The sequence below is a fragment of the Delphinus delphis genome, chromosome 9 (genome assembly GCF_949987515.2).
Source record: "Delphinus delphis chromosome 9, mDelDel1.2, whole genome shotgun sequence".
NCBI classification, from domain to species: Eukaryota; Metazoa; Chordata; class Mammalia; order Artiodactyla; family Delphinidae; genus Delphinus; species Delphinus delphis.
Window position 1 is genome coordinate 21221587 of NC_082691.1, and position 19562 is coordinate 21241148.

A 19562-nucleotide genomic window follows, 5' to 3' on the forward strand; every position below is an offset into this window, starting at 1 on the left:
TGGCTGAGTGTTGGTAACATAGGCATAAGCCTGGAGAAATGGCCAAATATAAGAAATGGATAAGTGTATCACATCAACATGTTGAACATCGTGAACTTATACAGTGTTAGAGGCCAGTTGTATCTCAATAAAGTTGGCAAAAATAAATAATGGGTTATGAATAATCTATATAGATAATTTAATATGGAACATATGCAAGCATGTAAATATAAATGTGAATGTGAAGAAGATTCGTAGTAATGCAAACATACATATTCCTGTATTTAGCATATGTAGCTATAAAAGGAAGTGGAGGACCGATGGCTGGATGGCTGGGAACTTTAAAAGTTCACATGCTTTATGAGCTGCACGGTAATGCAGAATAGAGAGGACAGAGAAAAAGAGACCCAAGAGGGTTCCTTCCCCACCTGCCCTTCCCAGCTCTACCACCTTAGCCAGAACAAAAACAGCTTATTGTCTGTGTAATTCAAGAAGAGATTCCAAGGCTTTATAAAGGTTGCAAAATACTAGACTACTCACTGAATGCTGAAAAGTGCGTGAGTATTTTTGAGAATTAAATGTTGGGTTAGTTGGAATGTAGATGTTTACTTGAAGCTTAATATTAGTAATTATTTTCAGAGGCAGAAAGGCAGGTTGGGGGGCCTTCAATATGATAAACAATAAAAATATTAAAAAATTAATTCCTGTAGAGTAACCATATAACTAACCATAGACGCCAGAAGTTGTTGTGTCCACCCATCCCCAATTTTTTTCCTACCAAAAAGATGTACATCATCTAGATCAACCTGATGTCTTCCTTGACCCCATATATAGCTACAACTAGCCACTTAGTTAATGATTGCACACCGTGTCAGGCAAGTAACTTTGCTTTAAATTAATTAATGCATTTAAATAATGCATTTACCAGTTTAAGTCAGGCTCTTTATTTGACCACCTGTTAATCACTAGGAATCTTACGAGGATAGATTTCCTATGTTTTTTTTTTTTTTTTTAACATTTTTATTGGGGTATAATTACTTTACAATGGTGTGTTAGTTTCTGCTTTATAACAAAGTGAATCAGTTATACATATACATATGTTCCCATATCTCTTCCCTCTTGCGTCTCCCTCCCTCCCACCCTCCCTATCCCACCCCTCCAGGCTGTCACAAAGCACCGAGCCAATATCCCTGTGCCATGCGGCTGTTTCCCACTAGCTATCTACCTTACTACGTTTGTTAGTGTGTATATGTCCATGACTCTCTCTCGCCCCGTCACAGCTCACCCTTCCCCCTCCCCATAACCTCAAGTCCGTTCTCTAGGAGGTCTGCATCTTTATTCCTGCCTTACCCCTAGGTTCTTCATGACATTTTTTTTTTCTTAAATTCCATATATATGTGTTAGCATACTGTATTTGTCTTTTTCTTTCTGACTTACTTCACTGTGTATGACAGACTCTAGGTCTATCCACCTCATTACAAATAGCTCAATTTCGTTTCTTTTTATGGCTGAGTAATATTCCATTGTATATATGTGCCACATGTTCTTTATCCATTCATCCGATGATGGGCACTTAGGTTGTTTCCATCTCCGGGCTATTGTAAATAGAGCTGCGATGAACATTTTGGTACATGACTCTTTTTGAATTTCGGTTTTCTCAGGGTATATGCCCAGTAGTGGGATTGCTGGGTCATATGGTAGTTCTATTTGTAGTTTTTTAAGGAACCTCCATACTGTTCTCCATAGTGGTTGAACCAATTCACATTCCCACCAGCAGTGCAAGAGGGTTCCCTTTTCTCCACACCCTCTCCAGCATTTATTGTTTCTAGATTTTTTGATGATGGCCATTCTGACTGGTGTGAGATGATATCTCATTGTAGTTTTGATTTGCATTTCTCTAATGATTAATGATGTTGAGCATTCTTTCATGTGTTTGTTGGCAGTCTGTATATCTTCTTTGGAGAAATGTCTATTTAGGTCTTCTGCCCATTTTTGGATTGGGTTGTTTGTTTTTTTGTTGTTGAGCTGCATGAGCTGCTTGTAAATTTTGGAGATTAATCCTTTGTCAGTTGCTTCATTTGCAAATATTTTCTCCCATTCTGAGGGTTGTCTTTTGGTCTTGTTTATGGTTTCCTTTGCTGTGCACAAGCTTTGAAGTTTCATTAGGTCCCATTTGTCTATTTTTGTTTTTATTTACATTACTCTAGGGGGTGGGTCAGAAAGAATCTTGCTGTGATTTATATCATAGAGTGTTCTGCCTATGTTTTCCTCTAATAGTTTGATAGTTTCTGGCCTTATATTTAGGTCTTTAATCCATTTTGAGCTTATTTTTGTGTATGGTGTTAGGGAGTGTTCTAATTTCATTGTTTTACATGTACCTGTCCAGTTTTCCCAGCACCATTTATTGAAGAGGCTGTCCTTTTTCCACTGTACATTCCTGCCACCTTTATCAAAGATAAGGTGTCCATATGTGTATGGGTTTATCTCTGGGCTTTTTATCCTGTTCCATTGATCTATCTTTCTGTTTTTGTGCCAGTACCATACTGTCTTGATAACTGTAGCTTTGTAGTATAGTCTGAAGTCAGGGAGCCTGATTCCTCCAGTTCCTTTTTTTGTTCTCAAGATTGCTTTGGCTATTCGGGGTCTTTTGTGTTTCCATACAAATTGCGAAGTTTTTTGTTCTAGTTCTGTGAAAAATGCCAGTGGTAGTTTGATAGGGATTGCATTGAATCTATAGATTGCTTTGGGTAGTAGAGTCATTTTCACAATGTTGATTCTTCCAATCCAAGAACATGGTATATGTCTCCATCTATTTGTATCATCTTTAATTTCTTTCATCAGTGTCTTATAGTTTTCTGCATACAGGTCTTTTGTCTCCTTAGGTAGTTTTATTCCTAGATATTTTATTCTTTTTGTTGCAATGGTAAATGGGAGTGTTTTCTTGATTTCACTTTCAGATTTTTCATCATTAGTATATAGGAATGCCAGAGATTTCTGTGCATTAATTTTGTATCCTGCTACTTTACCAAATTCATTGATTAGCTCTAGTAGTTTTCTGGTAGCATCTTTAGGATTCTCTATGTATAGGATCATGTCATCTGCAAACAGTGACAGCTTTACTTCTTCTTTTCCGATTTGGATTCCTTTTATTTCCTTTTCTTCTCTGATTGCTGTGGCTAAAACTTCCAAAACTATGTTGAATAAGAGTGGTGAGAGTGGGCACCCTTGTCTTGTTCCTGATCTTAGTGGAAATGCTTTCAGTTTTTCACCATTGAGGATGATGTTTGCTGTGGGCTTGTCGTATATGGCCTTTATTATGTTGAGGAAAGTTCCCTCTATGCCTACTTTCTGCAGGGTTTTTATCATAAATGGGTGTTGAATTTTGTCAAAAGCTTTCTCTGCATCTATTGAGATGATCATATGGTTTTTCTCCTTCAATTTGTTAATATGGTTTATCACATTGATAGATTTGCGTATATTGAAGAATCCTTGCATTCCTGGAACAAACCCCACCTGATCATGGTGTATGATCCTTTTAATGTGCTGTTGGATTCTGTTTGCTAGTATTTTGTTGAGGATTTTTGCATCTATGTTCATCAGTGATATTGGCCTGTAGTTTTCTTTCTTTGTGACATCCTTGCCTGGTTTTGGTATCAAGGTGATGGTGGCCTCGTAGAATGAGTTTGGGAGTGTTCCTCCCTCTGCTATATTTTGGAAGAGTTTGAGAAGGATAGGTGGTGGCTCTTCTCTAAATGTTTGATAGAATTCGCCTGTGAAGCCATCTGGTCCTGGGCTTTTCTTTGTTGGAAGATTTTTAATCACAGTTTCAATTTCAGTGCTTGTGATTGGTCTGTTCATATTTTCTATTTCTTCCTCATTCAGTCTTGGCAGGTTGTGCATTTCTAAGAATTTGTCCATTTCTTCCAGGTTGTCCATTTTATTGGCATAGAGTTGCTTGTAGTAATCTCTCATGATCTCTTTTATTTCTGCAGTGTCAGTTGTTACCTCTCCTTTTTCATTTCTAATTCTATTGATTTGAGTCTTCTCCCTTTTTTTCTTGATGAGTCTGGCTAGTGGTTTATCTATTTTGTTTATCTTCTCAAAGAACCAGCTTTTAGTTTTATTGATCTTTGCTATTGTTTCCTTCATTTCTTTTTCATTTATTTCTGATCTGATTTTTATGATTTCTTTCCTTCTGCTAGCTTTGGGGTTTTTTTGTTCTTCTTTCTCTAATTGCTTGAGGTGCAAGGTTAGATTGTTTATTCTAGATGTTTCCTGCTTCTTAAGGTGGGCTTGTATTGCTATAAACTTCCCCCTTAGAACTGCTTTTGCTGCATCCCACAGGTTTTGGGTCGTTGTGTCTCCATTGTCATTTGCTTCTAGGTATTTTTTGATTTCCTCTTTGATTTCTTCAGTGATCACTTCATTATTAAGTAGTGTATTGTTTAGCCTCCATGTGTTTGTATTTTTTACAGATCTTTTCCTGTAATTGATATCTAGTCTCATGGCGTTGTGGTCAGAAAAGATACTTGATACAATTTCAATTTTCTTAAATTTGCCAAGGCTTGATTTGTGACCCAAGATATGATCTATCCTGGAGAATGTTCCGTGAGCACTTGAGAAAAATGTGTATTCTGTTGTTTTTGGATGGAGTGTCCTATAAATATCAATTAAGTCCATCTTGTTTAATGTATCATTTAAAGCTTGTGTTTCCTTATTTATTTTCATTTTGGATGATCTGTCCATGGGTGAAAGTGGGGTGTTTAAGTCCCCTACTATGAATGTGTTACTGTCGATTTCCCCTTTTATGGCTGTTAGTATTTGCCTTATGTATTGAGGTGCTCCTATGTTGGGTGCATAAATATTTACAATTGTTATATCTTCTTCTTGGATCGATCCCTTGATCATTATGTAGTGTCCTTCTTTGTCTCTTTTAATAGTCCTTATTTTAAAGTCTATTTTGTCTGATATGAGAATTGCTACTCCAGCTTTCTTTTGGTTTCCATTTGCATGGAATATCTTTTTCCATCCCCTTACTTTTAGTCTGTATGTGTCTCTAGGTCTGAAGTGGGTCTCTTGTAGACAGCATATGTAAGGGTCTTGTTTTTGTATCCATTCAGCTAATCTGTGTCTTTTGGTGGGAGCATTTAGTCCATTTACATTTAAGGTAATTATCGATATGTATGTTCCTATTCCCATTTTCTATATTGTTTTGGGTTCGTTATTATAGGTCTTTTCCTTCTCTTGTGTTTCTTGCCTAGAGAAGATCCTTTAACATTTGTTGTAAAGCTGGTTTGGTGGTGCTGAACTCTCTCAGCTTTTGCTTGTCTGTAAAGGTTTTAATTTCTCCATCAAATCTGAATGAGATCCTTGCTGGGTAGAGTAGTCTTGGTTGCAGGTTTTTCTCCTTCATCACTTTCAGTATGTCCTGCCACTCCCTTCTGGCTTGTAGGGTTTCTGCTGAGAGATCAGCTGTTAACCTTATGGGGATTCCCTTATGTGTTATTTGTTGTTTTTCCCTTGCTGCTTTTAATATGCTTTCTTTGTATTTAATTTTTGACAGTTTGATTAATATGTGTCTTGGTGTATTTCTCCTTGTATTTATCCTGTATGGCACTCTCTGTGCTTCCTGGACTTGATTAACTATTTCCTTTCCCATATTAGGGAAGTTTTCAACTATAATCTCTTCAAATATTTTCTCAGTCCCTTTCTTTTTCTCTTCTTCTTCTGGAACCCCTATAATTCGAATGTTGGTGCGTTTAATGTTGTCCCAGAGGTCTCTGAGACTGTTCTCAGTTCTTTTCATTCTTTTTTCTTTATTCTGCTCTGCAGTAGTTATTTCCACTATTTTATCTTCCAGGTCACTTATCCGTTCTTCTGCCTCAGTTATTCTGCTATTGATCCCATCTAGAGTATTTTTAATTTCATTTATTGTGTTGTTCATCGTTGCTTGTTTCATCTTTAGTTCTTCTAGGTCCTTGTTAACTGATTCTTGCATTTTGTCCATTCTATTGTCCATTCTATCTCCAAGATTTCGGATCAACCTTACTATCATTATTCTGAATTCTTTTTCAGGTAGACTGCCTATTTCCTCTTCATTTGTTAGGTCTGGTGCATTTTTATCTTGCTCCTTTATCTGCTGTGTGTTTTTCTGTTTTCTCATTTTGCTTATCTTACTGTGTTTGGGGTCTCCTTTTTGCAGGCTGCAGGTTTGTAGTTCCCGTTGTTTTTGATGTCTGTCTCCAGTGGCTAAGGTTGGTTCAGTGGGTTGTGTAGGCTTCCTGGTGGAGGGGACTAGTGCCTGTGTTGTGGTGGATGAGGCTGGATCTTGTCTCTCTGGTGGGCAGGTTCACATCTGGCGGTGTGTTTTGGGGTGTCCGTGGACTTGTTATGATTTTAGGCAGCCTCTCTGCTAATGGGTGGGGTTGTGTTCCTGTCTTGCTAGTTGTTTGGCATAGGATGCCCAGCACTGTAGCTTGCTGGTCGTTGAGTGAAGCTGGGTGCTGGTGTTAAGATGGAGGTCTCTGGGAGATTTTCGCCGTTTGATATTATGTGGAGCTGGGAGGTCTCTTGTATTTCCTATGTTTAAAAACTGTATCTTCTAAGGGCAAGGATGCCTGTGAAAAACAAAAGGACACGTCAAACACGATAGCAGATATTGTCCAGAGCCTGTGCGTCTAACTCAGTTTTCCCTCTGCTCTGATCTCCAGACATCCTTTCCTAAAATAAACATGATGATTTATCCTTGTCCAGATTCTGTCCAGCTTGAAGCTATTTGTAAAAAGCATGTAGCATAAATACTGTGGTTTTATTTCTTGTCCTCTCCATGTCCTCAGCTGCCTATTTGGCCCATATCACTTTGCAGAGAACAGAAGGTGTTTCAGGAGAAATACTCTAACAAGATTTCTAATATCATAAGAAGAAAAAAGATCTTTGAAAGTCAAAATTTTCACTGTGTAGAACACCAGCCTTCTGGGCTTATTTTTCATATGTACAATGTAAAAGATAAGTTCAATAAATTTTGTTATTTATGTGACTTAGTCATAAGACTGGATGCTTCTATTTTTACTATATTATGAACGTGAAAATCATGGACTTTAGGAACGAGAAAGATAAAAAAGTAGAACGTATAACTCCTTGAATACTTCCTGACTTTTGTTTACACACGGTTTCCCCTGTGTTTGTTCAGCAAAATCATGTTTGTTTTGCAAATTGGGAGTACATCGCAGACAGACAGCTGCAACAGCGACCTGAGTGGCCCCCACTCCGTGGACAAGGCCGTGCTGCTGCAGTACAGTGTCAACAACGGGATCACCTGGCACGTCATCGCGCAGCACCAGCCGAAGGACTTCACACAGGCTCAGAGGGTGTCCTACAACGTCCCCCTGTAAGCGGTCAGAGAGCAAAAGCATGGTGTCACACATGATCCTAACAATAAACAGTGTTTGGTGAAGTTACTGAACCAGTGCCGCCAAAGTAGGTGGTGGCAGAACCAAGACTAATCCAGATCTCCAGAGTTGTGTTACCGTTTTCTATTAGGACAACAGGCACAACTGGGAGCTAGGATAAGGTCGAGAGGGAAGAGAGAAAAGCAATTAAATACAAGGGTGTGTTGTGCATATTTCCCTCCCAGTAACCAGTGTTTCTAGTCGTTTAGGAAACAACATTTTTAATCTTCTGCTGGGTACACCGGTTTAAAAATCTGCTGAGGATAGGCAGCTTAGTCAGTTTTGCCTGGCATGGTACCCCAGCGTCTAGTACAACGCCCGTCACATAGAAGGCACGTCACATTTGTTGACTAAAGATGTGACTCTTCCAGGTACTCGTGGAGCAAGGGGAAGAAGGGAGAGACATGTAGAAGGATTGCAAATCCTTGAGTAGCCAAACTTGATGCTGCTTAGGAGAATACTATGACCTGAGCAAATCTAAATTCCATACCCAAAGTTATGTTGATTAAGATTAGACTATTGTAGTTGAAGTCTGGAAGTCACCTACCAGAAAGTTCTCTGTGTTCTAGTGTTTAATCTCTCTGTCCTTCTATCTGTGACCCAGGGAGGCACGGATGAAAGGAGTTTTATTGCGCTGGTGGCAGCCACGCCACAATGGAACAGGTCATGATCAATGGGCTTTGGACCATGTGGAGGTCGTCCTGTGAGTATCTGATACATAGCATCTCATGTCCATTTTAGAAAGGTTTGAAATTTCTTTGATATGGCATGCTCCTTAATTCAGTAAGAACTGTCCCTGATGAGAAACCCCCATGGGACCACTTTGGCTTATAGTCTTCCACAATTGCAAACTACAGCTCTAGTCAACAGTGAAATAACAAAGCCCCAAATATAATTTAATATAACTTAGAAAACTTCAATAAGCAAAGGTTTATTTAAGGGTTTGACAATATTAATTAAATTGCATCGAACAGAAGTCTCCAGGTAAATGGGAAACAATGCCTACTACCAGATCTGAGTTGCCTTATAAAATGGAATGACATCCTGAAAAGAAAAAGGATCTGTACTGGTCTATGTACAGAGTATCACTAGGACATGTGCCCAATTACAAACACCTGTCCTAGCAACAGATGCCTGGGGCATTCTTCCATTTAATGACATGGTCAAAACGAGAAGAAAGAATTTGTGGTTTCAGATTCCTCGTGACCGATCCCAGCACCTAAGAAATGAAGGGTGTTCCCCATGGTTTTTCCCATAGAATAAAGTTGTCAGCGCTCTCACCTAACTGGGTTGACTGTTCCACAGTGAGATGACTTGCTTTTTCTCTAACAATCTAGTTCCTGTAGAACTGGAATGCTTATGTCTCGACGGGTTCGGACTGATGGCTCCAAGTGGTTGGCAAGGAGAGGCGAATCTTCTCGGTAGATAGGTTCAAATGTTCATTCTGTTTACCAGATCGAAAACGAAATCAGTCCCTTGGCTGATTTCAGTCATTTTGAAAGCAAATTTAAGTGATTAATTGGTAGGAAACCTACCAGATTTGTTTTCTTTCAATCATAGCCATGAGCTGAATCTTTCAGTCTTGAGTTAGCCCTCGTCTTAGTTTTCACTGAGGCACCTGCTTGCATGGCATCCATGTCAATCCCCAAATCCAAGAGCAACCCGGTTCCTGCACAAGCTCCCACTGTGCGCTCTGCTGCTTTGGAAAACTTGCTGGGCTCTGCCTCCATAAGATAAAGTTGAAGTTTAAAGTAACAGTCCAGACTCACTTGAATCTATATTATGAGGCTGATGTTTTACTTAGAGTTTGATTTCCTCAGACTGCATTATTCCAGGAGAATAGACTAACCTGGGCTCTAAAATGAATGATGTATGGTAAGTTCAGAGAGAGCGAGATCCAGACAGACCAAAACCCAACCCTCTAGCCATTATGCTCTGGCTACTTTCCTTTCAGAGCAGCGCTTCTCAATCTGATTGAACATCAGAATTACTTAGGAGCTTTTGGAAGCATCAATGAGTGTCCCAATGTCCATGCCCATACCTACGGGTTAGTTGCTTTAAATTGACCTTCTGTGAGACCTGAGCATCGGTCTTTTTTAAAAGCACCTCAGTTCATTCTAATAAAATGGTTGAGAATCAAATTTAGAGTCAATAACCAGTTTTTATCTTTCAAGTCTCTTGCCAAGACAGTTTACATTAATGGGGCTTCCTGTGCCTGACAAAGCATTACCAACTTTTATGGAAAGTTCAAAGCTTGACAGTCCTCAATAGAAGGCAGGATGCTAATACTGACCTTGGGTAGATACGACAATTGTTAACATGTCATGTGTTTGAAAGGATATTTCTTATCCCCCCATCCAACCAAGCAATTGCAGTTATCCATTTTGGATTTCAAAGGCATATTATCACCACAGTCCCCTCCTGTGTACTAAGATTAAAGAGTAGGTGGGGTCAGAAGTACAAATATACTCCCTGGTGTAAAATAACCCCTTTACAATTTGGGAGCAGAACAGAGTTGACCTGCTGCCTCAGAGGTTCTCACCACACAGCTCCCCAGGGAACCTTCTGGTATACCTGCTGTTGGTATTAATTTTTATAAGCAGTAACCAGAATCATGATATTATTACAAGAATCAAGGTCAGATTATATAAGATACCAGAAACCTAGCATTTCTGGTATTCTTCTGGAGCAATAATCTGTATTTATAAAGACTTCACTTTTATTCCATCTCCAGAATTTTAAGACTTCGAAGAAGTTAGCACGTAGGCACCTGTCTGCTCTTATTCTGCATGATTGTTTCAAAGTCTCAGGGCACTAAAACATTTCAAATGAGAAAAGAGCATTGCCACACATGCAGAGTATTGCATGACTTGAGTTTTATTCAGTCTTCTGGTGAATAATTTTAAATTATAACTTTACACGTGTAACCGTAAAATTTTATATATTTATATAAATATGTGTGTGTATTTATATAATATGTTAAAATTTGTTAAAACTAAAGGAGTCACTTTGTTTTCCTTCTTTTTTGGAAAGAAGAAATACTTCATAAAGCTGAGTTCAATCAATGAGTTGTTTAAAAAATACGGTACAAAGAAATTATATTTTCAGAACTATGTTTTTGATGTTTTGCTCTTGTCTTAGGCTTTAATATTTCTATGCCACTGTATTCTTTCAAACTGCTTATTTTCAGAAGAGTCGCAAAAAGTTTTAAGGCATTTGCTAGTTAATATGCCCTTAGTAGCTCTACAAAACAGTTACTTTAATTCATTCATTTGATGAGCTTAAAAATGAAGTTCCAGATAATTCAGAAAAATAAAATATAATAATTTTTCCAAGTGTCTTGCAACCAAGTAAAGCACAAAGAAGCCAGCCAAGGTTCATGTCACAATTCACAAATATTACTAATTATAACTTTGCTGCAGTAGATGTATATTTAGAAATGGAGAGGTGGAATACTCCCATAAAACCCTATTAAATTCAAAATATGCTCCTAATTAACTATACTTTTGTATAATAACACTTAATTATAGGAACTAGTAATGTTAACTCCTTAAGTGTGGAGGGAACAGGAGGCTGAGGTGCATATCTCAAGAGATACAAGCCCTGCCTAATTGAATGCCACAGATAGGGCAACTAATATGTTTTTTGCAACCAATGGTTGGGGGTATACATTTTTAGAATATATTTTCTTTTCTGAGTAAAGATTGGCCCTAATCTAGCTTTATTACCATAGTTTAGCTTTTGTGCATGTGCACTAAGGACACATGCTAAAAACTCCTAGAAAGAAAAACTGTGGTCACGCATGGTATCTTGAGTCTAACGTCAGTACTGCCCATATTAGCCAAGAAGATACATGAGTTTGATGAGAAAAAAATGTAGCACTTTTGAAAATATTTCAGAGTTTAGGAGTGCATCCTAAACGAGCAAGATAGAGAATATATTTTTAATTTAATGGTTTAATTCTAAAATCTCCATCCAGAAGGATTTGGGTTTCATAAATATGGATATACAGAATAAGCCCCACACCATAAAGATAAAAACCACAGTTTTAGCATTTAACAAGCGAAGTCACTTATGCCTTATGCTTGTTTGAGAGTGTAATCTCCCCACTCTGATGATGTTTTTCAATAAAACCTGCACATGAAAAGCACTTCATGATGATAAGCCCTTGCTAATCTGCCACAGAACAGATGAACTGAATTGACAGATCACTTTTTTCCAGCCTCACTAGCTTACAAAAAGTCCTCATCCGTAAAGTCTGAGTGATGCAGCTTAACACAGTCATTGACAATCAAGCATCAGAAACCTAATTTCTCTGAATTCATTGGCTAGTGTAGAATATTTGTTTTTCAGTAAATGTTTTTGAATACATTTGGGCAGATCCCTCACAAGATCCATGCTGGTGGGGTTCTTCTTAGGATAAAAGGGAATCCTTTGTCTTATTGCCGGGCACTCATCCTTCTACCCTAAGAATCTCCCTCACCCAACTCTGCATTTCATTCACACATCACATTTCCTGTGTACGTGTCTAAGTCACAACCTGTCATGTGTACAATGAAGCGGGCCAATTTTTGCATGTGTACCTTGAAAGCAAATTGCTCGGTAAAGAGTCAGCCTTTGTGAACTGATTTACTAAAAAGTGAATTATTACCACATTTGCTGAGAATTGGAAATGAATATGCTGCTAACTATGGTCTTAAAGGCATTTATCAGATTTTATAATATGAGTTCCATCATGGCCATTCCCTCATGTATTCATTATCAAGATACTGTCACATTTTTGGCACAAATGATTTATGGAGAACAGCATATTACATTTGTTGCAAAGCATATTTATCCTTTATTAAATTTGATTGTGTTGTTTGATATAGAGGACTTACGTATTTTTAAGAGCCCATTCCTTACTATATTCAGGAATAAGTATGTTCTAAAATGTAAATAATTGAAAAATCAAATAATAAAATTAATGGTAGTTAGTAAACTATTACTTTCATATTTATACTTTATATGCAACATTTATGCCAAATGTAGTACTATAGCTACATGTACCTTGACATACGGTTATGAGCAAATATTGCATGTTGCATTACATAGAAAAGTTAAATATATGTATATATTAGGTATAGAAGAATAAGAAATAACTTCTTTAATTTTTATTTTCAAAAGAGATGAAAAATCCTTTATCGCATCTAAACCTGATCAGACTTTTATGACTAATCACAGTGCTGCATGTGTTGAAAGGCATTTTTTAACTTGTGTTATATTTCATTATTTGCTGTCATTGGTTTTCCACTAGAGTAAGGTAAGTCTTCTTACTAATTCCGGGGAACTGTTTACTAATAGTTTCATCAGTGTTACCTACATTAACTGAGAAGTTTTGTAGAAGACCTTTGCAACTGAAAAAAAACCTGTGAAAACAAAGTTATATGGGATACTGAAATATACTGGAACACTTGAAACCTAGATCATGTAAACTCAGAGTTCAGCCAAATTGTGGTAATTTTCTGATGTATACAATAAGGGGCACAAGAGCATAGATCAGAGTACCAGTCAGCATTCCTTCATTTGAATGTTTGACTCTGTGCCTGGGATTTTGTTAGGTGCTCTTGAAATGTTAACAGTTTGTAAGTTTGTTATGAGGGGAAAGTGAAAATAGAAATGTGTGGAAAAGAGCTCAGGGCTTTGATTACATGCAGTGTCTTTCAAAAGATCTCTTGTGCTGGACATGAGTGAGGATGCCTAGACTTCTTAATTCTATTCTAAGTTAAAAAACGAACAGGCAAAAGGGAATGGGTTTATTCATAATATTTGTGAGTTCTAGATGATATCCTTAGGTAAGATTGGCCTTTTTAAGTATATATTTCCATTTGCTCTCTAATAGAGATACTTTAAAACTTAGGAAAGAAGGTAAAATGTTTATCATTTATTAAACATCTGCATATTCTACTAGAAGCTTTCATTTAATCCTTACAATTCCCCAAGGTACACAATATCAGATATTATTCCTATCCCCAGTCAGCAGGGAAAAGAAAAATGAAACCTTCTACATTTGTGAGATGTATGAGCCCACACTAATCTACATGTAGCCCTCCTGAAAACACATGGCCTTGAAAGTAAAATGTACTTTCTTTTTTATATGCAGGGCAGTTTCATTGATTAGTTTCAGTGGCAGCTTCCCATTCTACTCTCATCAGTATTTCTCTGAAAGATAATGGCAGTGACTGGATTCTTATTTTTGCATTGATATAAAATATTATTTATTGTATCATTTTGTTTTGATGAAAAATAAATTACCGAACAGTAAAAATGCCTAAATTTCTGAGTTCAAATTACTTCTGCCAAGTCTCTATCTTCCCCATTTCCTTTAGAATCAATTAAAAATCAGTCAAATTTTTTCATAATAATAACCTAAGATAGTGGCTCCAGTGAAGAAGAGCAGTTCGAGAGAACAGTCACTAGTTCTTGAAAAAACTTGCAATATCCGTATTTCCTATGCAGAAACAGGGAAACATTTTATTATTCCATATGCTGTCTAAAGTCCCCAAATTCCCTCAGTGATAATGGAAATTTAAGTTAGCATTTCCAAGAAGTTATCGTTCTCCCTTCCTTCAGTGACTTAACTCATTAATGGGAGTTTATAAATGGACCTAGTTCTATTCAGAATCAAAGCAAATTGGTAAGTACTGTAGTTGATATGCCTTGGGATGAATATTACCTGCTTTCACTGGAATTATAATAAAAATACTTTCCCCTATAATCACAGTGAAGAAATAAATCCTTAAAATTTTCCACCACACCTTAATTATTTTGGTTATAAGTTTATCTATAACTATACATCTACATGTATCAAAACCAAAAATAGGCTCTCAGATCTGCTTCACAAAAGAAGATAATAAGCATGAGATCTTTAAACTTGTTTAACATTCCCCTAATGCCCAATCCTATAACTTAGACATTTTAGAAGCCACAAGTTTAATAACCATGACAGTTTATTAAATGGTCTTCGAAGCAGGCAGCACTTCGGTATAGCTTCCCATGGTGCTTGATTTTCAAAAGCTTATGAACTGGAAAAGTCTGCTTTGTTAGGTTCCAACTTAACTGTCTCCAGAGATATTTATGCTTTACATAACAAAATTACTAGTTAGTTTCAAGTGTGATTTGAAAATGTGGCCATTTCTAATGTGACTACAAAACACTAGACATCTATAGCAAATGCTGAGTGCATATCAACATTCGCAGAGATCCAAAGATATGCTACTGATACGAAAATGTATTCAAAATTAAAGGGTATCCAATGAATCAACATGCCTCCTAAGGTAAAAGTCAGCTTCCAAGCTGGACTGATCGATTATCAAGGTATTAAAAGATCTGCAACCTGTTAATATTTATTTTCTCACATACAAAAATGAAGAATTTAAATCAGTCCATAGTAAGTAAATAGTTATATGGAGAAGTTGCTTTAAAGCCATTAAACATGCACATCAACTTTTGTTCAAATTAAATGTTCCTTTGTTCCCGGATATTGAGGTCACTTTCATGTCCATCTCGGTCACATTAAGGTAACTAAATATCTTGAGTGTTCTGAGTTTATCTTTTTTCCATGTAAGATATTTTAACTATTTTAAATTCTCTTTGAGTACCTTTTATCTTTAAATGTGTTTTCAACAGAATATTTTCATTGCTTTAACTTTGCAATTATTCCTTATAGTTAAAGAGTAATGATTTACAACAGGAATCCAATCAGTAAGTCACCATAAGTTCAACAAACATGCCTTGACCCCCCAGGGGTCAGGCAGGAGGCTCAGCGCTATGATGTGGGGCTGGAGGGAGTGGGGCCCATCCACGACACCCACCGCAGTTTAGTCATGGGGAGCCAAGATGTGAACACAAATCATCTCCAAGCAAAGCAGAAAATGAGCAGTATGAGGGTTCACAGGAGGGGGGGAAATCCCTACTGCAGCGGGTGAGCAAGAAAGAAAATGTGATACTTGAAAAATAAGTAGAAATTTGAGGAAGCTGTGTTGGGGATTGTCCAATAAGGCAGATGGAAGGGGCTCAAGGTGAGTTTGAATAGAGATAACTGTGTGAGGTGTAGCGGATGAAAGGACTTGAAAAACAGAGTAAGGTGAAACATGTGGAGGACTTGAAATAGCTGGCGAAGTTGACTTACAAGGATTATGAATGGGGTATTTTTGTTTGTTTTTTTTAACAAGATAAAGCCAGCATTTGAGGGAAAGTTTGCTGAAACTGGTGTGCAAAATTAATTGTACGTATGTGTGGGAAGATACACACACACACATACATACAATTACACATTCGGTGATACTTTCTTAGTATTTCATAGTATCTTTTCAGTGGTGTTTCTTTCATAAGGGGAGAGAATGTGGAGGCTAGCTTAGGGGGCCACTGTAATAGCTCAGGGAAATTCAGGGAAAGGGCCACAAGATGTCCTAGGATGCTAGCAGGAAGACAGCTAGTGCCAGTCCCAATCTTCTGTGACCAAAGAGGTGAGAGGATTCTTTCTCCTGACACTTGATTAGTTCAATACATTAGGTCGTTGTCCGTTTTTTGTAACTAGACTTTACATAGGCAGCAACTAGTACTTATAGCAGCTAATGAATAATGGATACATTCATTTCCTTCTTCAACTGTGACATTGAAATGGGTCAACTTGGTTGATACAGGGGAGCAAGGAGGATAGTCAAGCTACCTGAAGACGAAACCTGATTTTTTTCTTTTTGTCTACAGTGTCTTCAGAGTATATTTTGTTTCCATTCTATAGTTTCTAGTTAGCATTTTTATAGTATAGAAATCCAGGGTGAAAAGTTATTAGCACTTTATTTTGCAAAATATATATCAATGTGATGTCTTCTTTTTATCAAGTTTTCAGCACAGATACTATTGCTTTTTGATTAAACATATCTGATGAAGTTCACTTTATGCATTTTCCTTTGAGAGATTTTATTATAAATCTTCTTTTCGAATGATCAAACATCTAGAAAATCCTATTTTAAAGGTTTCTGTATGTTACAAGTGTTAGGATAATATCCTAGGTAAAACAGTATCATTTTACACCTTGCCTGGTCTGTTGATCATTAATAACTCAGAAGAATACACTGCTCGGTGCAAAATTATCCATTCCCACCTCTTCACGGTGACTCAAGTTCATGGTCACTCAAGTTCATGACTGACCTTCATGGTGATAGCACATCACATGACATTGTCCTGCTCCATACGCATTTTGTGTTCCCATAAAATTAAGGAGGAAAAGACTTTAGGACCAGACAGTATTCAAGAGACTCAGTGGATTTGGAAAACACTAAGAGGCTCACACTTAAAAACCACACTTCAGTGCTACATAGAGACATGTTGTCACTCCAGTCCATGTGTGAAAGGAGTCTGATTCTTGTCAGTGACCTTATGGATAATGATCCTTTTTAAATTACATTTTCCTTACCAGAACTTTAACAGCTGTCTCTACCAGTATCGTGCATATTCCTACAGGCTCCTAAAATCCATTTTCAGTATTTTTATCAGCTTCACGTAGAGTATGTATGCATGAACGTGTATGTACATACATGGGGGGAATATATACACATATATTTACATCTATACATTGAATTACACTTTCTTAGTATTTTATGATCTTTTTTTAGTGGGGTGTCTCCTTCATAAGGCCATGTGTATAGAATATGACCCAAGCTGCTTATTGTTTGAGGAAGGCAGTGGAATCCGACCTTATGAGAAAAAAACTTACTTCCTTATTTTGCCCCTGAGACTGCATAAAATAGGAAGGTCAAGCTGATTCAGAGAACAAGTTTGTTTTCCTTTTGTTTGTTTCTGCTTTTTAAGCTTTAAATGAAAATGTTTGCTGAAAGAATCAAATTATGCTTTCTACTTGTTAAAGGTGTATTTAAATAAGGTAATGGGTACAGCACGCACTTAGTCTCAAATGAACTCCATCCAAGTAAATGTTTTCAGAAAGAGTTCAAGAATAAAATTAAAGATCCAAAGAGTTTCAGTCCACTTTTGCAATGAATCAAGAGAATTTACCATTTTTTCTGGTTCGGACCTCACTCATGAAAAGAAGGGGATTTCTTCAAGGCCAAAGGCAGTGAATTCAGGTGTCAGCCTTTAGTTCTTCTGTCCTGGGGTGGTAATGTCAGCATGACCTGTTAACCCTGAAAATTTTCAAATAAGTATCAGGGTAACTTAGGACCTAGACTAAGGTCCTAGAGTGTGCTTTCAATGATGGGACTTACATGCTCTTTCTCCTTTCCCTCCCCTGCCTCCATCCTTTCTGATTTTAACAGCACTCGCAAACAAAATTACATGATGAATTTTTCACGACAACATGGGCTCAGGCACTTCTACAACAGAAGACGAAGGTCACTTAGACGATACCCATGAGGAATCAAAAAGTTTATTTTTCCTTCCAACTTGTGATGTGTTGTTTTCCGTTCTTTTAAATCTTGTACTGCATCTGATATCAGGAAATTTCTGTGAAGGACTTGGTGATTAACTGAAAGCCCTTCTCAAGACTGAGTATACACCACTTTCCCACACTGTGAACTAATGACAAGTGACTTATTTTCTCATAAGTAAATGTCTTCATGTTGATGTGTCTGTGCAAATTGTGATCTGTGGTAATATCAGTTACAGTGGCAGTATTGAAAATAAGAAATAGTTTAACAGAAAAAAAAAGTTTAAGCACAAAAGTTTAAGAGATTTTATGTTTAAAATGGCATTTAGTACAGTATTTAACATTCTTGGTCACAAAGCTATTTAAGTGGACTGTATTTCAGCTATGTATCATGTTTCATATGATTAAATTATCATTGTTTGTCCTTTATGTATTCTCTTCTACAATATAACAACACATTGACACTGTATTTACTTATGTTGCAATATTTTGCTGCTGAATTTCAGGCTACTTATATTCTGCAGAAAATTCATTGAAATACCTACTCAAGAGGATAGTTGTAAAGATATGGTATCTCCTTTAATACACCCCTTGAAATGTATGTTGGCTTAGCGTTGTTTTGTGGATAAGAAAGATGCCTGACCTTGAAATATTTTCTAATTAAAAATTGTGGATGAAGACCCTGTCTCCCACAAAGGAATTCCCATTTCCTTGTCTAAAGATTCTTTTAAAGTGTTCTGTGGCTGATTTACTAACAGTAACTGCCATTTTGTGTCTGTGGTAACAGAGTGATTTGTGAAACAGTGGATGTTTTCATTGTGTTCTCTTTGTGGATTGTTTTTCCTGCGGGTCATATTCATACCTTTCTGATGAAGTTGTACCAACACCAGCAACATTATAATGGCCCGGTAGCCCTGAACTCTCTATTAACTTAACGAAAAGGTTGTGCTCTAGGGTGAACCATGCTAAAAGCCCATGCTTAAATAAAAATTATGTTCAAAAGCCATTGGAAGTTCATTTGTCTTTATTTACTGTTAATTAAATTTTCTGTAGGATTTGTAAGCCTGGTCAGGTTTGGAAAGAACAGTGTCAAATATATTTACTGTTTTTTTATTTTGTTTCATCATTGATAATAGCAATTATGAAGCCACACTCTCAATGTTGCCATTTTTCTCTTACTCAGTTTTTTTCTATTATTCACTCTGTAATTACACTAAGAAAAGCCAGTAGAGAATTTTGAAAATTATTTAACTCCTGAAAATTTTGTTAGCTGCTGACATAATTCCTAGCTCATAATAAGTACTCATAATAAGTACTCATGCATTCATTCAGCAGATATCTACTGAGTACTTGCTATTTGACAGGCACTGTGCTAAGTGTTGAGGATAAAAATGCTGATTGAGACATTTTCCCTGCTTGTTTTTAACATCTACAAAAAAATAAATATGTTGATATTGTTGAATTTGTTGGCTTTCCAGAGGGCTAAAAAAATATACCCAGGTAATAAAGGGCTGAGTGGCAGTAGTATTTCTCATTGGATGATCTCCAATGAGATTGGAAATTATTGGATTTCCCATTGAAAGGATAAGGGATGATCTCACTGAGAAGTTTAGTTAAATTTTATTTTGAGTCTGGTATGAAATCCATTGTAAATCATTGCCTTGGAGATACAAGGCCTTCTTTTTTCTACCTAATATATGACATATTGTATA

The 19562-nt window shown here is 36.9% G+C and overlaps 1 protein-coding gene across 1 annotated transcript in view; it reads left to right on the forward strand.

The window, feature by feature from the left end:
• RELN (reelin) overlaps window positions 1-18856 on the forward strand; it is a 525406-nt gene extending 506550 nt beyond the window's left edge. Inside the window, exons 62-64 of the mRNA XM_060020286.1 lie at window positions 7169-7366; window positions 8032-8130; window positions 17741-18856. Coding sequence (XP_059876269.1) covers window positions 7169-7366; window positions 8032-8130; window positions 17741-17837 — 394 coding nt within the window. The 3' untranslated portion in view covers window positions 17838-18856. The remainder of the gene's footprint in view (window positions 1-7168; window positions 7367-8031; window positions 8131-17740) is intronic.
• The last annotated feature ends 706 nt before the right edge of the window (window positions 18857-19562 follow it).